Here is a 19,105-nt window from a genome sequence, read left to right on the forward strand (position 1 = left end):
TTATGAAGGGTGGTGATGCCAATGGCAACAATAGCACCGAGTTTTACTGTTTAAAACGGTTCATTTTCGTACATGATTTTGCAAGTGAGTCATTTTCGTAAATAATTAATTTATTTAGATATTTCTGAAAAAAGCCCACACACAAACAATAATAAACTCTAAACATTAAAGGGTAAATTCTAAAAATAGTCACTCAACTATTAATGTATTTTTGCTTTGGTATTTTTTATTTTAGTCACCCATGGTAAAATATAAAAATAGTCACTTAACTATTAATGTATTTTTTGAATTTTAAATTTTTAAGAAATAAAACTAAATTGACAAAATGTGTAAAGTTAATGGCTAAATTTGTTAAATTTTTTAGATTTAGGACTAAATTGATATAATTTATAAACATTAGAGGGCTAAATTTATTATTATACCAATAAAAAATGTCGTCATTAGTGATTTAACAGAGGAGTCACCAAAATATTAAATTTCGGCAACATTAATGACTAAAGTAGAAAATTTTAAGCTTGGATGTTCTAAACAGAAACATGCTAATAGTTGGGTGACTATTTTTGCAGCTGACATAATGACTTATTTAGCCCTCCAGCTTTATAAAAAAGTCATTTTAGCCCTTCATTTTTTTGTCAAATCACTTTAAAATAGATGAAAAAGTTAATAAACGTTAACTTTACTGATGTGGACATACACGTGGATTACCATGTGAATGACACATCAACAATTAATTAATTTTTTTTAAAAATTTCCAAAAAATAGAAAGTCATTAAGATTTATTGTAAAAATAAAATATATATTATAAAAAAATTTAAAATATTAAAAATTATTTAACTGCTGATGTGGCATTCGTATGTATGTCCACAACAATAAAGTTAACAAACTTTAACTTTTCAATATATTTTGAGATAACTTGATAAAAAATAAATAAATTTAAAGGTTAAAAAAATAAAAATTTAAATAAATGACTAAAATAACCTTTTTATAAAATTTGAGAGCTAAATAAATCATCATACGTTTATATCCTAAAACTCTACCTCTAAATTCTAAATCTTAAATTTTATAATCTAAACTTAAATCTAAAAAAGCGCTAACTCATGAATTCCCTTTACTCAATTAACTCACAAAGTAAAAAAGAAAAAAAGAAATTGATGTAGCATTTATAGTATGTTGAGCATTGTGACAAAAATAAATCAAAGTCTGCTTTCCATTAATATTATAACAAAATATATAAAAAAAATCAATAAAGTAAAAGCTTTAAAATTTAATAAAGTATATTTGCACGGTACAAAGTAATTAAATTCTAGTAAAAATATAGTTATTAGAAGTTTATGTAGAACTTTTAAAAATTTATTTTATTAATTTAATTTTTTATGGTTTATTGATGGTGGACAATATTATATAATAATTTTTCAATAAATATAAATATTAAATTATAATTAATTAATAGTACAACTTATGGTTGTATTTTAATTTTGTTCTATTTTTATTGAAGAGTCAAAAGGTGTAATTTGATTCTCTATGAAGAAAAGCTCCCAAGTTACTTCATGAGAGACCAGTTGGCAGTTGGCACGAAATTCTGCTTAATTTATGCGAATGTCTTGTTTACGTAGTTTTTAATTTATTATTTACTAAATTAATTAAATAATAATATTTTAATTGCACAGAAAGACATTAAAAAATTAAATAAATAAAAGAGTTGAGGCCTCAGCTAAGGTCAATGAACAGCAATAATTTAAAGATTATAGATAAAGGCAACTACTCTTGCCAAGTGCCCCATCAAGATTTTTCTTTGGTACTAAAAAGGAGCGAAAGAAATGACACCGACAAATTTTTACTCTATTAATGATTTTAATGTATACCTATATATAGAAATTCACTTATATCCACGTAAAATTAAATTCACTTTACAAGTTTCTTTATTTTTATATGATTAATACTTTAATCATTATTAAAATTTATCATGAAATTTTTTTTTGAGAATAACTCTTAATAGATCTAGCAGCACTTTTATATGTGCTTTTGAACTATCATGTGATTAAAATAATACATGCATAATTTTTTAGCCACGTGATAATTCAAATATATATGGTTTTTTTGGAGATGGTTGAGTTTTTTATGGGTCGATTTCATGGGTATGATATATTTTGTCTAAATTATCATTAACTTAATCACAAATTGTAACATTATCATGATTTGAATAAAGTTTTGGGTAAATTACATCTAGTCACTTGACTATCAAAAAATTTCTCATTTTAAGCATCAAAAATAAAAAAAAATTACAATTTAGACACCCACTTACATAATTCGTTCATTTTGGTCGCTCCCGTTAAAAACTCTAACGAAAATCTGACATGGTAATTTTTTTACACATGGACTAATCATTGGATACCACGTGACATAATTTACCACATCATAAATGTTGCATACCACTTTAAAGAAGTTAAAATATAATTTTTCCGATACTTATTATTAACCAAAATAAAAATAATTAAATAATTAAAAACCCAAAAACTTATCTTCTTCTTTAAATCTGATCAAAGGAATCGAGCCAAACTGTTGGAATTGAAGTTGAAATTGGATTTGAGTCATGGTCTAGAGAGCTTCTGGGATTGTCTAGTTGATTTTGGAGTGGGTTTGATTCATTATACTGATTTGGGGTTCTTGGTTGGTTTATAAGTGCAAAGGAAGAGGAGACTTTTAAAAAAGAACCAGCTTAGTTGAGTTTATTATTATAACTAAATGAGCTTGGCATCCCATTTTCTTATCTTGGCCTATCAATTCCATTAAAACTATGATTTTTAATGTTAGAAAATAACCCTGATTTTCAACCATCCCAAACTTGTATTATTAAATAAAATTAAATAAAGAGTTAAAATATTTTGTCCAACTAATTGAAGTCTTAATTGTGTCTATAAAATTCTAAAATATACCTTGAAATTAAAAAAAAGTTCCTATTTTTTCATAAGCGCCATACGAGTAATCCAAAGAGAGAAGACCAATTCACTCATTACCAATGTCCATTTAGAATTTTCCAGATTCATTTTGATCCAATTTGCTAGGTTTTTGTTGAAGAACTGTGCTTGATAATTCCTTGGCATAAGGTATTCCTAGACTTTTTTCGTATCTGGACATCTTTTAGGATATGCAAAATATCTTCAACTCCGTGATGGCAAATTAGGCAAGCCATGTTTTGTTCAATACCTCTTCTTATGACTCATTTGATAGGCATAATGACTTATTAAATTCTAAATATAAGAAAAGTACAAAAATTTTAAGTATATTATAACTTTTAAAATTTTAGATATAAAATAAATAATTAACTAGAATAACCATACTAAAATAATTAATGAGAATGTAATAGCCAAAATAAAGAAAACTAAAATTAGAACCGGATAAGGTTAGAATTATAGACAACTATTGATACTTTTCGTTTTCTTAAAATTACATTAAAAACTTAATACTTTCATTTTAATAGAAATCATTAATAATAGGATCCATATATGCAATACTAATTCCTTGATGTATCCACCAAACAGCCATTGTTCATCTAAATTATTCTTATATTTGTAGGTGTATTGCCCAACTTTGGACTCTCCGCGATGGTCTTCTTGCTCAAAGAATAATCATTCCTGATTTATTCTTGAATTAAATGCCATGGTTATTATCGATTTCCAAAAACATTCAACTATGAAGAATAATTTGCTTGATTCTCTCAATCATGACTGCAAGACTACGTGGACGTGAGAATGATTCTCTCAATCATGATTGCAGGACTATGTCGACGAGCTTCCCATGTAGTCAGCTCTTGCACTTTTTTCGGGAGGGCGATTGATGTGTTGACACTTAAGCTAGAATTGGTAGCAATGTAGATCCTAACATTTTGTCTAATGCTTGGAATGTTGATGATTTTTCTCTTCTATATTTTGATATCTCCAATTATATATGTGATCTTTTGTACTACTTCACTTAGCGGTCCACCTCTGTATCACATTTCTTTTAATTAAATTTCATCTTTTCATTTTTTATGATAAAAAACGCTTATAATAATATAGAGATAATGATAAATTTAGTTTTCAACATTTATATATTTTGTCAATTTGACTTTTGTTCTTTTTTTGAGCTAAATTTGACTCACGACTTTCTGAAAAGAGTTGAATTTGACCATCAACTTTTCAAAAAGAATCGTATTATTATTTTTCAACAAAAATATTAATTAAAACATTAATTTTTTAATTTTTATTGAATTTTGAATTTTTTATAAATTTTAAAATATTTGTTGATGTGGCACTAAGACAAATAGTACCATGTCACATGAATGTTTTAATTAGCATTTTTAGTAAAAAATGATTTAAATATTTTTGAAAGGTTAACGATTAAATTTAACTTAAAAAAGTAATGGTCAAATTGACAAAAGATGTAAACTTTGAAGACTAAATTTATCATTACAGTAAATAAGACTAAATTTATTATCAAGCTTAATATATAAACATAAATTTAGAGAAACTTTCAAATTAACTAGAACACCCTTTATTATTTATTTTTCATTTTAATATTTTTATTCATAAACTTAAAATAGATATATATATATATATATAAAAGTCTTTAGTATATGTATAATATAGATATATATAAAATATATTCACATAGTTATGATTTATATATTAATATATATTTGAAATATACAAAGAAGATGCATAGAATATTATCCTAGGTAAAACAGTAAATTTCGAAAATGAACGCAGTAGAATGAAGCAATTTATCACAATTGTTGTGGTGCGCATCATGCACGTTCATCCTTTTCGAAAAGAATAAAAATAAAAGGAGATTTATACGAAATTAATTGATCAATTAGGTTCTCTTTAAATGAATGGAAGATATGTTCCGATGAGATTAATTATTGTAGTGATGAGATTAAATGTTATAACGGTGAGATTGAATTTGATTTTGAGATATATATTTAAATTCAAATATAATTAAAATTATGATGTGAGAATAAATAATGACTATTAAAGATAATAAATTATGTAAGTAAAATAAACATTTGAAGATTATATTTCATATTAAATGATAAAAGAAGATGTATATTTTATTTAGGTTAAATAATAGTTTTTAATAAAAAATAAAATTTTATTAATTAAATTTGAATTTATTTTTCATTATTCAGATATTTACTTATTTATGGTATATAAATAACAACAATAAATATATTAAAAAAGAAGTAAATAACAGAGATATGCAAGTGAAATCCAACGTAATTACCTCGTTATTTTCCCAACTTTTATATTCCGTCGTACTATGACGAATGAAATTCAAAGGGACCCTTAAAATAGAAGGTAGAGACCCCTGGCTCTTATCCCCCCGCCCTTGGGAAAAGGAAGAAAAAAGCGCTCAAGGTATTTGAATTTTCAAAAATCCAAGTAAAAGTAATTTTGCAGACACGATGACTGACTGCCTCAACCCAATCTTAAATAATAAATAGAACTTAAAAAGTCAAATGAGAACAAAAGAAATAAGGGTCAGGCCGTTCAGCTATTCCAAGGTTTCCCAATGGCCTTTTTATGTTGTAAGAAACCATGACCACTTTTTCTAGAAAATTTAGCTCACTTTATTCCCTCCCTATAAAAGGGACATTCTCTTCCCTGCCTGTTTTTCACTTCCCATTTTCTATTATCTCTTCTCTTTCTTGACACTAAATTTCATTTCTGCATATTTCTCCATGACCATGGAGCTGATCCCGAGTCTCCCTAATGATGTTGCCCGTGAGTGTTTGATCCGAGTCAAGTATGATCAATTCGCTACGCTTTTGTCAACTTGCAATGGGTGGAAGACGGAGATCGAGCGACCCGAGTTCTTTCAGCTCAGGAAGGCTACTTCCCATGGTCAAAAGCTGCTTGTCATGGCTCAATCTCGCCCTCACCCGGATATCAAACAACCTGCTCATAAAGGCCGCTCTGTTAAAACTGCTTTCGGTCTATCTGTTTTGGAGCTGGATACGGGTATTTGGGTTGACTTGCCACTGCTCCCTCATCACTTCCCTAATGGGATTCCTTATTTTTGCCACCTTGTTGCTGTCGGCTATGATCTTATACTCATCGGTGGTTTAGATCCAGTGACTTGGGACGCCTCCCCTTCGGTCTTTGTTTTCAATTTCTTGACGGCCAAGTGGCGCCGGGGGGCTGATATGCCCGGCGCACGCAGGTCTATGTTCGGATGCGCTTCCGGTCATGGTCCGATGGTGTATGTTGCCGGCGGTCATGACGAAGAGAAGAATGCTTTGAAATCTGCATTGGCATATGACGTGGTGAGGGATGAATGGACTCCGTTACCCGACATGTCAAGAGAACGGGACGAGGTTAAGGGCGTTTTCCGCCACGGCAAGTTCCACGCCGTCGGCGGCTACTGCACCGAAACGCAAGGCCGATTCGAGAGAAGCGCCGAGGTGTTCGACGTTGAGACATGGCATTGGGATCACGTGCGGGAAGACTTCTTGGAAGCCAGCACGTGTCCGAGCACTTGCACACCTGGAAATGACATGGATATGTATATGATTTACGAAGGTAACGTGGTGGGATCAAAAGACGCCAAATGGCAAGTGATTGCCAAGCTACCTGGTGACGTGTGCAAGATGTCCTACATGACGAGGTGGCAAGACAAGTTGATGGTGATTGGTTCTTTAAGATTGGATGAGCCCCACAATGCTTACGTGTTGAATTTGGAGAAATCTGAATGGACCAAATTGTGGATCCCTCAAGATTACTCTGGTCATGTTCATACGGGATGTTACTTAGAGATTTGAAGCATTGATATTTTACATAAATAACAAATTTGGAATTTTTTATAGTACAACTGTTTTTCATTCATTTTCCCAATCCTATTTGGAAATAGGTTGGTATATTGCACATTACATACAATATAAAATATTATACAAATAAATTTGGCACACACATATTCCATAAAAGATTTTCAAGCTACTATTTAGAGGCTAAAGATTGTTAGAATATTCATACTCTTGCTATGATATGTTGTGAGCTTTGTAAGTTTAAAAATTATCTGTCCTTTAATTACAAAATTATAGCTTAAAAAGGAAATGATGGCCTTTACTTTATATTTAATCTTTTTTTTTCTCACAACAAACTTTCATCCATCTTTTTATAATTAAAACATAAGCACAATATAAATGATTAAACAGTCTTAAAATGTTACAGCAGTAGCTGTATATACTATTATGCTATAATCATTTGTCACTGACACGTGGTATATTATCATGTTATAGAAAAAAACAATTTTATTCTTGAATTATATCCTTTTAATTTAATTACCTAAGATAATACGAAAAGAATCATCAATTATTCTCCTTTCAATTTTACTCTAAAATTTCCAACTTGATTAACAATGAAATTTATTACAGCCAACTAACTAAATTTAGAAAACAAATCTTTATAATCATTTAATATAATTAAGGTGAATAAATTAATAAGATATGACGTGAATTCCTGGTATAGATTAAAATATTAATAATAAAAATTATATTTTTAATCAATAATTACATAGAAAATTTTCAGATATTTTTATTCCTAACAAATATTACGATATTTGAATTCTAACCATTGTTTACTCTTGACAAATTTTTTTATACAACCTCTAACAAATTTTTTAATTTCTAGATTTGAGTTCTCCTTTTACTTTTGGTTAAATTAGTGTCAACTTTTTTTATTGCTACCCACATCCTCTTATACTGGTAAAAATACCGATACTAACCGAGTTAAGACTCGGTCGACTAGATATAATGAACTTAAATATCCTTAATAGATACAATTATTATCATTATTTTATAAATAACACAAGTAATATACAAAATATTAATTGTAGTAATTTACAATAATGCATATATGATTTTCTATATTTATTAAATATTTCTAATTAAAAGATGAAAATAATTATAATATTTTAAAAAAAAATATGCTTAATTAATTAATGAATAGTTTATACCATATATGCACAATAATTAAAAGCTTCTACAAATCATCCTTTACCAAATATGCACAATAATTAAAATAATAATAATATAAGTAAATCATATAAGCACAATAATTAAAAAATAATATAAGTATATCAACCCGATTATTTCCCCCAAAGAAATATACATACTTCAACATGTTTTTAAATCTCATAGCAAAAGAAAAAAAGAAAAAAAGGAAGAAGTAGAAGAAGAAGAAGACAAGGTTTTGATAAATTTAATGTTTCATTGAGATTTAAATCTCTTACACTAAAAAAATCATGACTTTCTAATTTTTTTTTAAATTCATCTTTATATACTTTCATAAAAACAACGTAAGGAAATATTTCAATGTTTTCCAATAAAAGCTATAAAAAAGAAGAATGTTGTGAGCTAAAATCGAGAGTAGAGAGTAGAGAAAGAAAAAAAAGAGAAGAAAGGAAGAAGAATTTGATAGGAGAGAATTCTGATAATTTCCTTCAATATTTCTCATAACTGTACCCATACAGCTCAGACTTAAAATAAGGAAAACTAACAATAACAACGTGAGTCATTCTATTATAAACAAAACGCTCCGTTTAACTAACCTCTACTCTTCGTTTTGCTGAGTCAACTCTATAATCAAAACTCACGGTTTTATTTAAAACAGTTCCATATTTCTAATTCATTTTTTTAGTCCATAACAATATTCCCCCCCAGAAGCAAATCCTTGTCCTCAAGGATTGAAATTAGGAAAATTGGTCTGAAAAAAGTCAATGGATTCCCACGTAGCATCCTCAGGAAAAGAGTCGATCCATTCAACTAAGACTTCCGTAACAGCTTGGTTCCCTCTTTTCACAATCCTTCTATCCACAATTCTAATTGGCTCCTTAATAAGTGCACCATGGGTATCGACCAATGGTAATTGAACTTGAGTAAGCTTGGAACCAACATGTTTCTTTAGCTGAGAGACGTGAAAAGAAGGATGGATACGGGAGCCCAGAGGTAGTTGCAATATGTAGGCAACTTCTCCGACTTTCTTAAGCACCGGAAAAGGTTCGAAATAATTAGGAGATAGCTTTTGGTTAAGCACCCTTCGAACAATTTGCTGCCTATATGGTTGTAAACGCAAGTACACCAAATCACCCACTTGGAAGCTCTGTTCTGACCGGTGTTTATCAGCGAAATGCTTCATGCGAGATTGAGCCCTTTTTAAATGATAATGCAATAACTTCCTTGCTGCCTCCCTAGCTCGCAAACTTTTATCAACTTCAGCTACTGAAACGGTTCCTGCGAAATAAGGCATGTGGGATGGTAGTGGCTGGCCATACAAAGCCTCATAGGGAGTGAGTTGAATGGAGGAATGATATAAGGAGTTATAACACCATTCAGCCAATGGTAACCACTGTAACCAGTTAGCAGGAGTTTCACCAGTCATGCAACGTAAATAATTCTTAAGGCAGCGATTTAGAACCTCCGTCTGACTATCCGTTTGTGGATGGTATGCCGTGGACAACAAAAGCTTTGTACCTGCCTGTCGAAACAACTGCTGCCAAAAGCCACTAACAAATATTTTGTCCCGGTCAAAAATTATAGAGTCAGACATACCATGTAGCTTATAAACGTGGGTCAGATACTCTTGGGCTACATCCTTAGCTGTATAAGGATGAGAGAGGGCTAGAAAATGACCATACTTAGTCAAATGATCCACTACAACCAGAATAGAATCCTTTCTACCGAACTTCGGTAATCCATCAATAAAATCCAAGCTGATAATCGACCAAGCTCGATCAGGTATTGGCAATGGTTGGAGGAGTCCTAGGGAAGCCACAGTTTCACTTTTACACCTTTGACAAACCAAGCATTCGCGAGTCCAACGTTTAACGTTAGTAGTAAGGCCCTTCCAGTACAGTAAACCAGCCAATCGTTTCTTGATGGCATGTATGCCCGAGTGACCTCCCACAGCACTTGCATAAAAGTGCTGAAATAATTTTTGGCGCAATTGTAAGTCCTTCCCAACTACAATCTTCCCTATCTGACGCAAAAATCGGCCTTCCCATGAGTACTTGTGATCATGATTAACCAGTTGCTGAATGTCTTGGATGATCTTCTTGAGCTTAGCATCCATTTCATATGAATTTTGCGCCTGTACTAACGATCAGATATGGCTAAACTAGTAGACAAATGGAAAAATTGACCTTGCTCCAACTGAGGCTGTCGGAACAACGCGTCAGCCACCTTGTTGTTTATCCCTCTTCTGTATGAAACTTTGAAGTCATAACCCAACATTTTTGCCACCCAACGCTGCTGAAATGGAGTAATAGCCACTTGATCAGCTAAGAACCTTAAGCTTTGATAATCAGTTTGTATTTTGAAGTGTCGCCCCACCAAGTAAGCGTGCCATTTTCGAACAGCCAGTAGGACCGCTTGTTGCGCGGAAGCGTGTGAAAGAGTAAAATTATTGTACTGAAAAATCACACTAAGTTCAATTCCCCGGAAAGAGAGGTGGATCACGAGGATCGCTTACATACCAGATCTTTCCTAGCCAGAATATCCCTCTATCGTAATTTAATAGCACAATAAATCACTACAATGACACTTGCAAAATATGCAGAACAAAAATAAAGAACACTAGAATTTTAACGAGGTTCAGCAAATTTTGCCTACGTCCTCGGGCACTACCAAATATATTTCACTCCAAAAATACAAGTGAAAGTTTACAAATAGGGAGAGAGAACAATTGCCTTAAGTAGAGAATGTCAAGTGTGGGATGAAGAAAGTAAGAGATGGTTAGGCCTATTTATAGTTGAGGTTTAAGGATCAACTTGCAATGTCCCTATACAATTAGGGACCAAAATTGCAATTATCCCATGTCAACTTTTAACCCAACTTGCCAACCAATCTTACTTTCTACTTTCGGTGCCTTTCGGTGCCAACTTTCTGCCACTATTCATCTTTGAAAAGTCAAAGATTGTAGGTATCCAATAATCTCCACCTTGAAGATTTGATTAGGATAATCTTATCTTCACACAATTCTTTCTTCCTTTGACAACAATACTTGATAGTGCCTTCTTCAACTGTTAAACTTGCAGGATATTGATCAAGTTCAAACAATGTTTGAACTTGGTTGTTGTTACCACCTTGGTCATCATATCTGCGGGATTATCTGCAGTCTTGATCTTCTGAAGACAAATTTTCCCCTCTTCAATAATTTCCCGCACAAAATGGAATCGTACGTCGATATGTTTTGTACGTGCATGATAGACTTGATTCTTTGCTAAATGAATAGCACTTTGACTATCACAATACACGTTAATATGCTCCTGAACCAACCCCAAGGTTTTAGCCATACCTTGTAACCAAATAGCCTCCTTTACAGCCTCTGTTACAGCCATGTATTCGGCTTCTGTGGTTGACAATGCAACTGTAGACTGTAGTGTAGACTTCCAACTTATTGGTCCTCCAGCAAGTGTAAACACATAACCGGTGGTTGATCTTTGCTTGTCCAAATCACCGGCATAGTCAGAATCAACGTACCCAATAACACCTTTACCAAGTGTATTATCCTGCTTGAACAGTAATCCAACATCCACGGTCTTCTGAATATACCGTAGAATCCATTTCACAGCTTGCCAATGTCCTTTTCCAGGATTATGCATATACCTGCTCACTATACTAACTGCCTGTGAAATGTCGGGTCTTGTACACACCATTGCATACATCAAGCTACCCACTGCATTAGCATACGGAACTTGTAACATTTGTTCTCGTTCCGTATTCGTCGAAGGAGATAGTTGTGCAGAAAGCTTGAAATGAGAAGCCAACGGGGTACTTACAGGTTTGGTCTGCTCGTTCATGCCAAACTGCTGTAATACTTTCTTCAAATACTGCTTCTGAGACAAGCTAACTCTGCCGTGAGCTCTATCTCTACATATTTCCATGCCAAGAATCTTCTTAGCTTCACCTAGATCTTTCATTTCAAACTCGAGATTGAGTTGAGTCTTCAATCTCTCAATCTCAACTTTGCTCTTAGATGCTATCAGCATATCATCAACATATAAGAGCAAGTATATGAAAGTTCCTTCTTGTAGCTTCTGAAAATATACGCAATGATCAAATTTACTTCTTGTGTACCTTTGCCCTTTCATGAACTGATCAAATCGCTTGTACCACTGCCTCGGAGATTGTTTCAATCCATAAAGCGACTTTGTCAGTTTGCAAACCCAATTTTCTTTATCAGCAACATTGAATCCATCAGGCTGAGTCATATAGATTTCCTCTTCCAAATCACCGTGTAAAAATGCTGTCTTCACATCAAGCTGAACTAGTTCAAGATCGTATTGCGCAACCAAGGCTAGCAAAATTCGAATAAACGAATGCTTCACAACTGGAGAAAACACTTCATTGTAGTCTATTCCTTCTTTCTGAGCGTAACCCTTTGCTACCAATCTAGCCTTGTATCGAATTTCATTTTTACCAGGAAATCCTTCCTTCTTTGCATATACCCATTTGCATCCAATTGCCTTCTTTCCCTTGGGCAGTCTCACCAACTCCCAAGTCCTATTTTTATGAAGAGACTGCATTTCTTCATTCATAGCTTGCTTTCACTTTACACCATCTGAGTTACTTATTGCTTCTGTGTAAGTGGAAGGAACATCATCATCTGCAATTGGAAGTGCATAGGCCACCATATCATCAAAGCGAGCAGGCTTACGAATCTCTCTTCTTGGCCTCCTATATGCAATTGAATCTTGTTGCTGTAGAAGTTCTTGGGTCGAAACTTCTTCATCATTTGTTCTTTCAATATTAGCTGGATCATCATTAACCTTTTCAAACTCCACCTGCTGCAAAGTACTACTGGTTTTGTCATCCTTTTGTGAATCATCGTTCTTCATCATGGTTGATCCATCAAAAGTTACATCTCTACTGAAAACAATCTTCCTTGTATCAGGACACCAGAGACGGTATCCTTTTACACCACCAGTTATACCCATGAATAATGCTTTCTTTGCTCTTGGGTCTAACTTAGATTCTTTTACATGATAATATGCAGTGGAACCAAAAACATGTAAAGAATCATAATCAGTAGCAGGTTTACCAGTCCACATCTCCATAGGAGTTTTTCCATTTATTGCAGCTGATGGCAATCGGTTAATTAGATGGCACGCATATGTAACTGCCTCAGCCCAAAATTCCTTGCCCAATCCAGCATTGGACAACATACATCGAACTTTCTCCAGTATAGTCCGATTCATGCGTTCTGCCACCCCATTCTACTGTGGTGTATCTCGAATAGTGAAGTGTCGCACAATGCCCTCATCTTGACATACTTGTAGAAATGGATCATTTTTGTACTCAGTACCATTATCTGATCGAAGTTGTTTGACCTTTCGACCTGTCTGAGTCTCCACCATCTTCTTCCACTTCAGAAATGTATCCAAAACTTTATTTTTTCTTTTCATTAGATACACCCATACTTTTCTTGAATAATCATCAAGAAAAGTGACAAAATAGTGCATACCTCCCAAAGAAGCCACTTTGGTAGGTCCCCACACATCACTGTGAACATAGTCCAGAATTCTTTTCGTATTGTGAATTGCTGAACCAAATTTTACCCTCGTCTGCTTGTCCAGAACACAATGTTCACAGAATTCCAATTTGCAAGAATTTGCACCTTTCAACAAGCCTTGCTTCGCCAAAGTCTGCAAAGCTTTTTCACCAGCATGTCCCAATCGCCTATGCCATAACCTGGTAGCCTCTGAATCTGCATCTTTCGCAGAAGCTGTTGATGTTGATCCAATAACTGTACTTCCATTTAAATAGTACAAGTTATTTCTTCTAGTGCCTTTCATCACCGTCAATACCCCAGCTACTACCTTTAGTAATCCATCTCTCAAAGTGATTGTGAGCCCTTTAGATTCTAGGGCCCCTAATGAGATGAGATTTTTCTTCAGGCTGGGTACATAGCGAACATCTGTCAGAACTTGGATTGAGCCGTCATGGTTCTTCAATTTGATTGTACCTACACCCATTGTCTTACAGGCACTATCATTGCCCATAAAAACAACTCCACCTTCTAGCTCTTTAAGACTAGAAAACCAGTCCTTATTAGGACACATATGGTAAGTACATCCTGAATCCAAAATCCACTCATCCGTTTGACATGCCATTGCCATGCCAACCAAGCTAAAGTCTGACTCCTCATCATGCTCCGCTACACATGCATTAGAAATAGCCTTGCCCTTTTGTAGCTTAGGACAATTCTTTTTCCAATGCCCTTTTTCACGGCAAAAGGCACATTCATCTTTGGCGGGTCTCCCTTTGGACTTTCCCCTTCTACCAGGTTTGCTGCTGTGTGAACGACCTCTTACTGTTAAGACTTCTGCAGTTGTATCTCTGTGATCTCTTTTATCTTTCTTTCAAGTCTCAGATCTATACAACGCACTACAGACTGCATCAAATGTGATTGAATCTTTCCCATGAAGCAATGTGGTGGTAAGATGATCATATTCATCAGGAAGGGAATTCAACAACAATAATGCCTTGTCTTCATCTTCAAATTTCTCATCCAAATTTAGCAAGTCTGCTAAAATTTTATTGAATGAGTTCACATGGTCATTCATCGACATACCGGGTGCATACGTGAACCGAAAAAGTTTCTTTTTCATATAAATCCTATTTTCAAGACTTTTCGTTAGAAACTTTTCTTCCAATGTATCCCGCAGCTTCTTCGCTGATGTCTCCCTCATGACGGAGTACTTCTGCTCTTTGGCCAAACATAGGCGGATTGTACCACACGCCTGTCTATTGATCTTGGCCCACTCCTTGTCATCCATCTTGTCAGGTTTTTCTTCAAGGGCTATATCCAGCTCTTGCTGACATAAGACATCCAGGATCTCACACTGCCACATACCAAAATTATTGGTACCGTCAAATTTCTCTACTTCAAATTTTGCATTTGTCACAGTAGTCCTTGCTGATGACGATGCTGCTGCCATTTTTCTCCTCAATCCCAACTACTGTATACGTGAACAGTACCGTATATGTGAATAGTATCGTATACGTGAATAGTACCGTAAACGGTCGTATTCCCCAAGTACGAACCTGGCTCTGGTACCAATTGTTGCGCGGAAGCGTGTGAAAGAGTAAAATTATTGTACTGAAAAATCACACTAAGTTCAATTCCCAGGAAAGAGAGGTGGATCACGAGGATCACTTACATACCAGATCTTTCCTAGCCAGAATATCCCTCTATCGTAATTTAATAGCACAATAAATCACTACAATGACACTTGCAAAATATGCAGAACAAAAAATAAAGAACACTAGAATTTTAACGAGGTTCAGCAAATTTTGCCTACGTCCTCGGGCACTACCAAATATATTTCACTCCAAAAATACAAGTGAAAGTTTACAAATAGGGAGAGAGAACAATTGCCTTAAGTAGAGAATGGCAAGTGTGGGATGAAGAAAGTAAGAGATGGTTAGGCCTATTTATAGTTGAGGTTTAAGGATCAACTTGCAATGTCCCTATACAATTAGGGACCAAAATTGCAATTATCCCATGCCAACTTTTAACCCAACTTGCCAACCAATCTTACTTTCTACTTTCGGTGCCTTTCGGTGCCAACTTTCTGCCACTATTCATCTTTGAAAAGTCAAAGATTGTAGGTATCCAATACCGCTAACATTTCTTTTTCATAAATTGACAGAGCCTGATGATGTACCCCTAAGGCCTTGCTGAAAAATGCCACAGGTTTCCCTTATTGTTGTAGCACCGCTCAATGCCAAACCCACTCACATCAGTATCGACAGTAAATTCGAGCTGAAAATCAGGTAAGCTCAGGACAGATGCTGCACATAGGGCCTCTTTTAGTGATTGAAATGCTGCCGTTGCCTCGTCAGACCAAGTCCATCCATTTCTTTTTAACAAGTCCGTCAGAGGTTTTGCGATGACTCCATAATTCCGGATGAACCTCCTATAATACCCGGAAAGGCCAAGAAAACTTCGCAATTCCTTAACTGATTGCGGAACAGGCCAAGAAGAGACACATGCAATCTTAGATTGATCCATAGCAACTGTTCCCGCATGTATGACATGCCTGAGGTATTCAATTTGAGAAATACCAAAACAACATTTGCTCTTTTTGGCAAACAATTTGTGCATTCTCAAAAGGAGAAGAACAGTTCGCAAATGCTGCAGATGATCGTGCCAAGACCGCGAATACACAAGTATATCATTAAAGAAAATAAGCACAAACTTTTTCAAGTACGGTTTAAACATAGAATCCATCAGAGCCTGAAAACTAGAAGGTGCGTTTGTAAGACCGAAAGGCATTACAAGGAATTCATAGTGCCCTTCATGTGTCCGAAATACTATTTTAAGGATATCAGGTTCCCACATTTGTATTTGGTGATAGCCTGATCACAGGTCTAGTTTGGAAAAAACTCGAGCCTCTCCCAATTCGTCGAGTAATTCCTCAATAATAGGAATGGGAAATTTATCTTTGATTGTGTGCTGGTTTAGTTGTCTATAATTGACACACAACCGCTAGCTTCTATCCTTCTTTTTGACCATCACGATAGGGGAAGCGAAGGAACTGTTGCTATCACGAATTATTCCAGCCTGTAACATCTCCTGAATCAGCTTCTCCATCTCATTTTTTTGAATGGCCGCATACCTATAAGGTCGAATCTTAACTACCATTCCCTCATCTTTCAAGGGAATCTTATGGTCGTGCAACCTCGATGGTGGTAATCCTTTCAGGACGAGAAAAACATCATCAAATTCTGTCAAAAGACTTTGAAACTGGTCAGCACACCCCGTACTTGTCATAGCTGAGAGTGTTATTTGAGTTGGTGTACTCATTACCAAGGTGTACGGTCCTAGAACTTGACCAACAGCCGCAAAACATTTCAAACTCAAGTCACGTTCAGTCGATGCCAAAGATCCATGTACAATACCATGGATTGTGCATGGCACACCATTAACTACAAACTGCATGGTTAAAGAACTAAAGTTCCAGATAATGTCTCCCAAAGCCAGTAGCCATTGTACCCCTAAAACCATATCACACCCCTTTAGTGGCAACACCATAAAGTCTGTTTCGAACTTATATTTTTGGACTTCCCACGGCACTGATTTGCACATCCCTCTTGTAAATAAACAACTCCCATTTGCGACCACCATCTTCAACTGCTCTTGGGGCGTTACTGGAAATGGTAACCTGTTGGCCAACTTGGCATCGATGAAATTATGCGTGCTACCAGAGTCGATCAGTATAATGGCCCAAAACGAGCCAACTCGAGCAGCAACTCTCATAGTGTTATGGCCCTGTAAACCAGTAAGAGCATGCAATGAGATCACAGGGCTTTTAGATGATTTTTCTTCCGGACTACCCTCCTCAAGCTTGTCGAAACACTCTTGGAATTCTTCTGCTTCACTGTCAGATTGAGGTTCCCATAGGAACTGGTACAACTGAGATTTAACGCATTTGTGCCCCGGATGATATTTGACTCCGCACCAAAAACATAACCCTTTCTGCTTACGTTCGGCCAACACTGCTGGTGGAATGATCAAGTGATCGATTTGTTGACTGAAGCATTACTCAAAGACTGCGAAATCGGACCCTGTTTGGTTAAGGGGAAAGGATATCCTGACACGGCAGAGGGACTAAGCAGTGTCCTAGGAGAATTGTGCAAGGGTGTTGAAGATTTCCTTGTTAGACCAGAGAGAAGCACTTCAATTTTTTCTAGCTAATTGGAAAGCCTCCATTAAGGTGGAAGGTTCAAACAGATCCAAATAGTGGCTAATTTTAGTCTTCAGATTACTTAGAAAAATGCTAAGAGCATAAGATTCTGGAAGGTGTAACTGATTCAACAACCCAACAAACATATCTTAAAATTGTTCGACCGTACCTTGCTGCTTCAAATTTACTAACTCTTTCATGGGATTGCCGAACTGACCAAATCCAAAGCGATCCTGTAGACTCTTAATGTAAGCCGGCCAAGATAGCATTTGAAGGCCGCCGTTCCGTTGAGAATAGAAATGGTGCCATTCCAAAGCCCTTCCCTCCAAATTGAGCATCACGATACGGACCTTATTCGCCTTTGGTACAGCCTCCGCCTCAAAATATTGCTCCAGTTTAGTCCACCATCCATGAAAGTCACTGCCATCAAATCTAGGACATTCAAGTCGACTGATCTTGTCAGAAATGCCCATTACATTCGAGTGGTTCCTCAAATTCACACTGCCCATGTCCACCAAATTATGCCCCAGTGGAACATTGGGAACCTCTGTATCCTTCGAGGAAAATCCAGGTGGTGCGCCCAGGACACTTTTCCCTTTATCCAAGGTTGAAGTCGTTGAAGGGCCATTCGGTGGAGGACCAAAATACTGTCCCAATAGTGCCTGCAAATCCCCACGGAATTCCTCCTTGAACTCCTGAAGCTTGGTGTCCATCTTGGTTTCTAGGCGCATCATCTCCTCCTGGAGTTTGGAAAGTTCTTGCTGCATGCCACCCACCTCCTTCTGTAACCGAGTTGAGACGCCATCGCTGGCCATTGTGAGGATTGTGTGAGTTCTGATACCTTTGTTGTGAGCTAAAATCGAGAGTAGAGAGTAGAGAAAGAAAAAAAAAGAGAAGAAAGGAAGAAAAATTTGATAGGAGAGAATTCTGATAATTTCCTTCAATATTTCTCATAACTGTACCCATACAGCTCAGACTTAAAATAAGGAAAACTAACAGTAACAACGTGAGTCATTCTGTTATAAACAAAACGCTCCGTTTAACTAACCTCTACTTTTCATTTTGCTGAGTCAACTCTATAATCAAAACTTATCGTTTTATTTAAAACAGCTCCATATTTCTAATTCATTTTTTTAGTCCATAACAAAGAAGAAGAAGACTAAATTTATTAAAAAATTATATTGACGTTATGATTTTTTGCCAACTTAAAACAAGAGATTTAAGTTTAATCGTTGTGGTGTAATTACCTATTTTAGAAAAAGTTTTGACAGTTAAAAATAAAAAGCAAAATGCTACTGATGGAAGGAAAAACAAAGGGAAAAAGTAATATTATATGAAAATTATTTTTAATAACCATTTTGTAATATCACATAATATT

General features: G+C 35.0%; 2 protein-coding genes across 2 annotated transcripts; one reads left to right on the forward strand and one right to left on the reverse strand.

Annotated features, from left to right (window-relative positions):
- Nucleotides 1-5,498: 5,498 nt before the first annotated feature.
- On the forward strand, nt 5,499-6,843 carry LOC107896083 (F-box/kelch-repeat protein At1g80440). Its single transcript, XM_016821223.2, has one exon. The coding sequence runs from the start codon at nt 5,720-5,722 to the stop codon at nt 6,797-6,799; it is 1,080 nt and encodes a 359-aa protein (XP_016676712.2). The 5' UTR covers nt 5,499-5,719; the 3' UTR covers nt 6,800-6,843.
- An 8,864-nt stretch (nt 6,844-15,707) lies between these two features.
- LOC121208215 (uncharacterized mitochondrial protein AtMg00860-like) lies at nt 15,708-16,382 on the reverse strand. The gene has a single exon (XM_041078745.1). It carries the CDS (start codon nt 16,380-16,382, stop codon nt 15,708-15,710), a length of 675 nt encoding a protein of 224 aa, XP_040934679.1.
- Nucleotides 16,383-19,105: the final 2,723 nt, after the last annotated feature.

Source organism: Gossypium hirsutum, chromosome A10 (genome assembly GCF_007990345.1).
Source record: "Gossypium hirsutum isolate 1008001.06 chromosome A10, Gossypium_hirsutum_v2.1, whole genome shotgun sequence".
NCBI classification, from domain to species: domain Eukaryota; kingdom Viridiplantae; phylum Streptophyta; class Magnoliopsida; order Malvales; family Malvaceae; genus Gossypium; species Gossypium hirsutum.

Excerpts from the sequence above, each read along its gene's own strand:
- LOC107896083 (XM_016821223.2), top strand. The coding sequence starts at position 5,720 with ATGACCATGGAGCTGATCCCGAGTCTCCCTAATGATGTTGCCCGTGAG.
- LOC121208215 (XM_041078745.1), bottom strand. The coding sequence starts at position 16,382 with ATGTGGGAACCTGATATCCTTAAAATAGTATTTCGGACACATGAAGGG.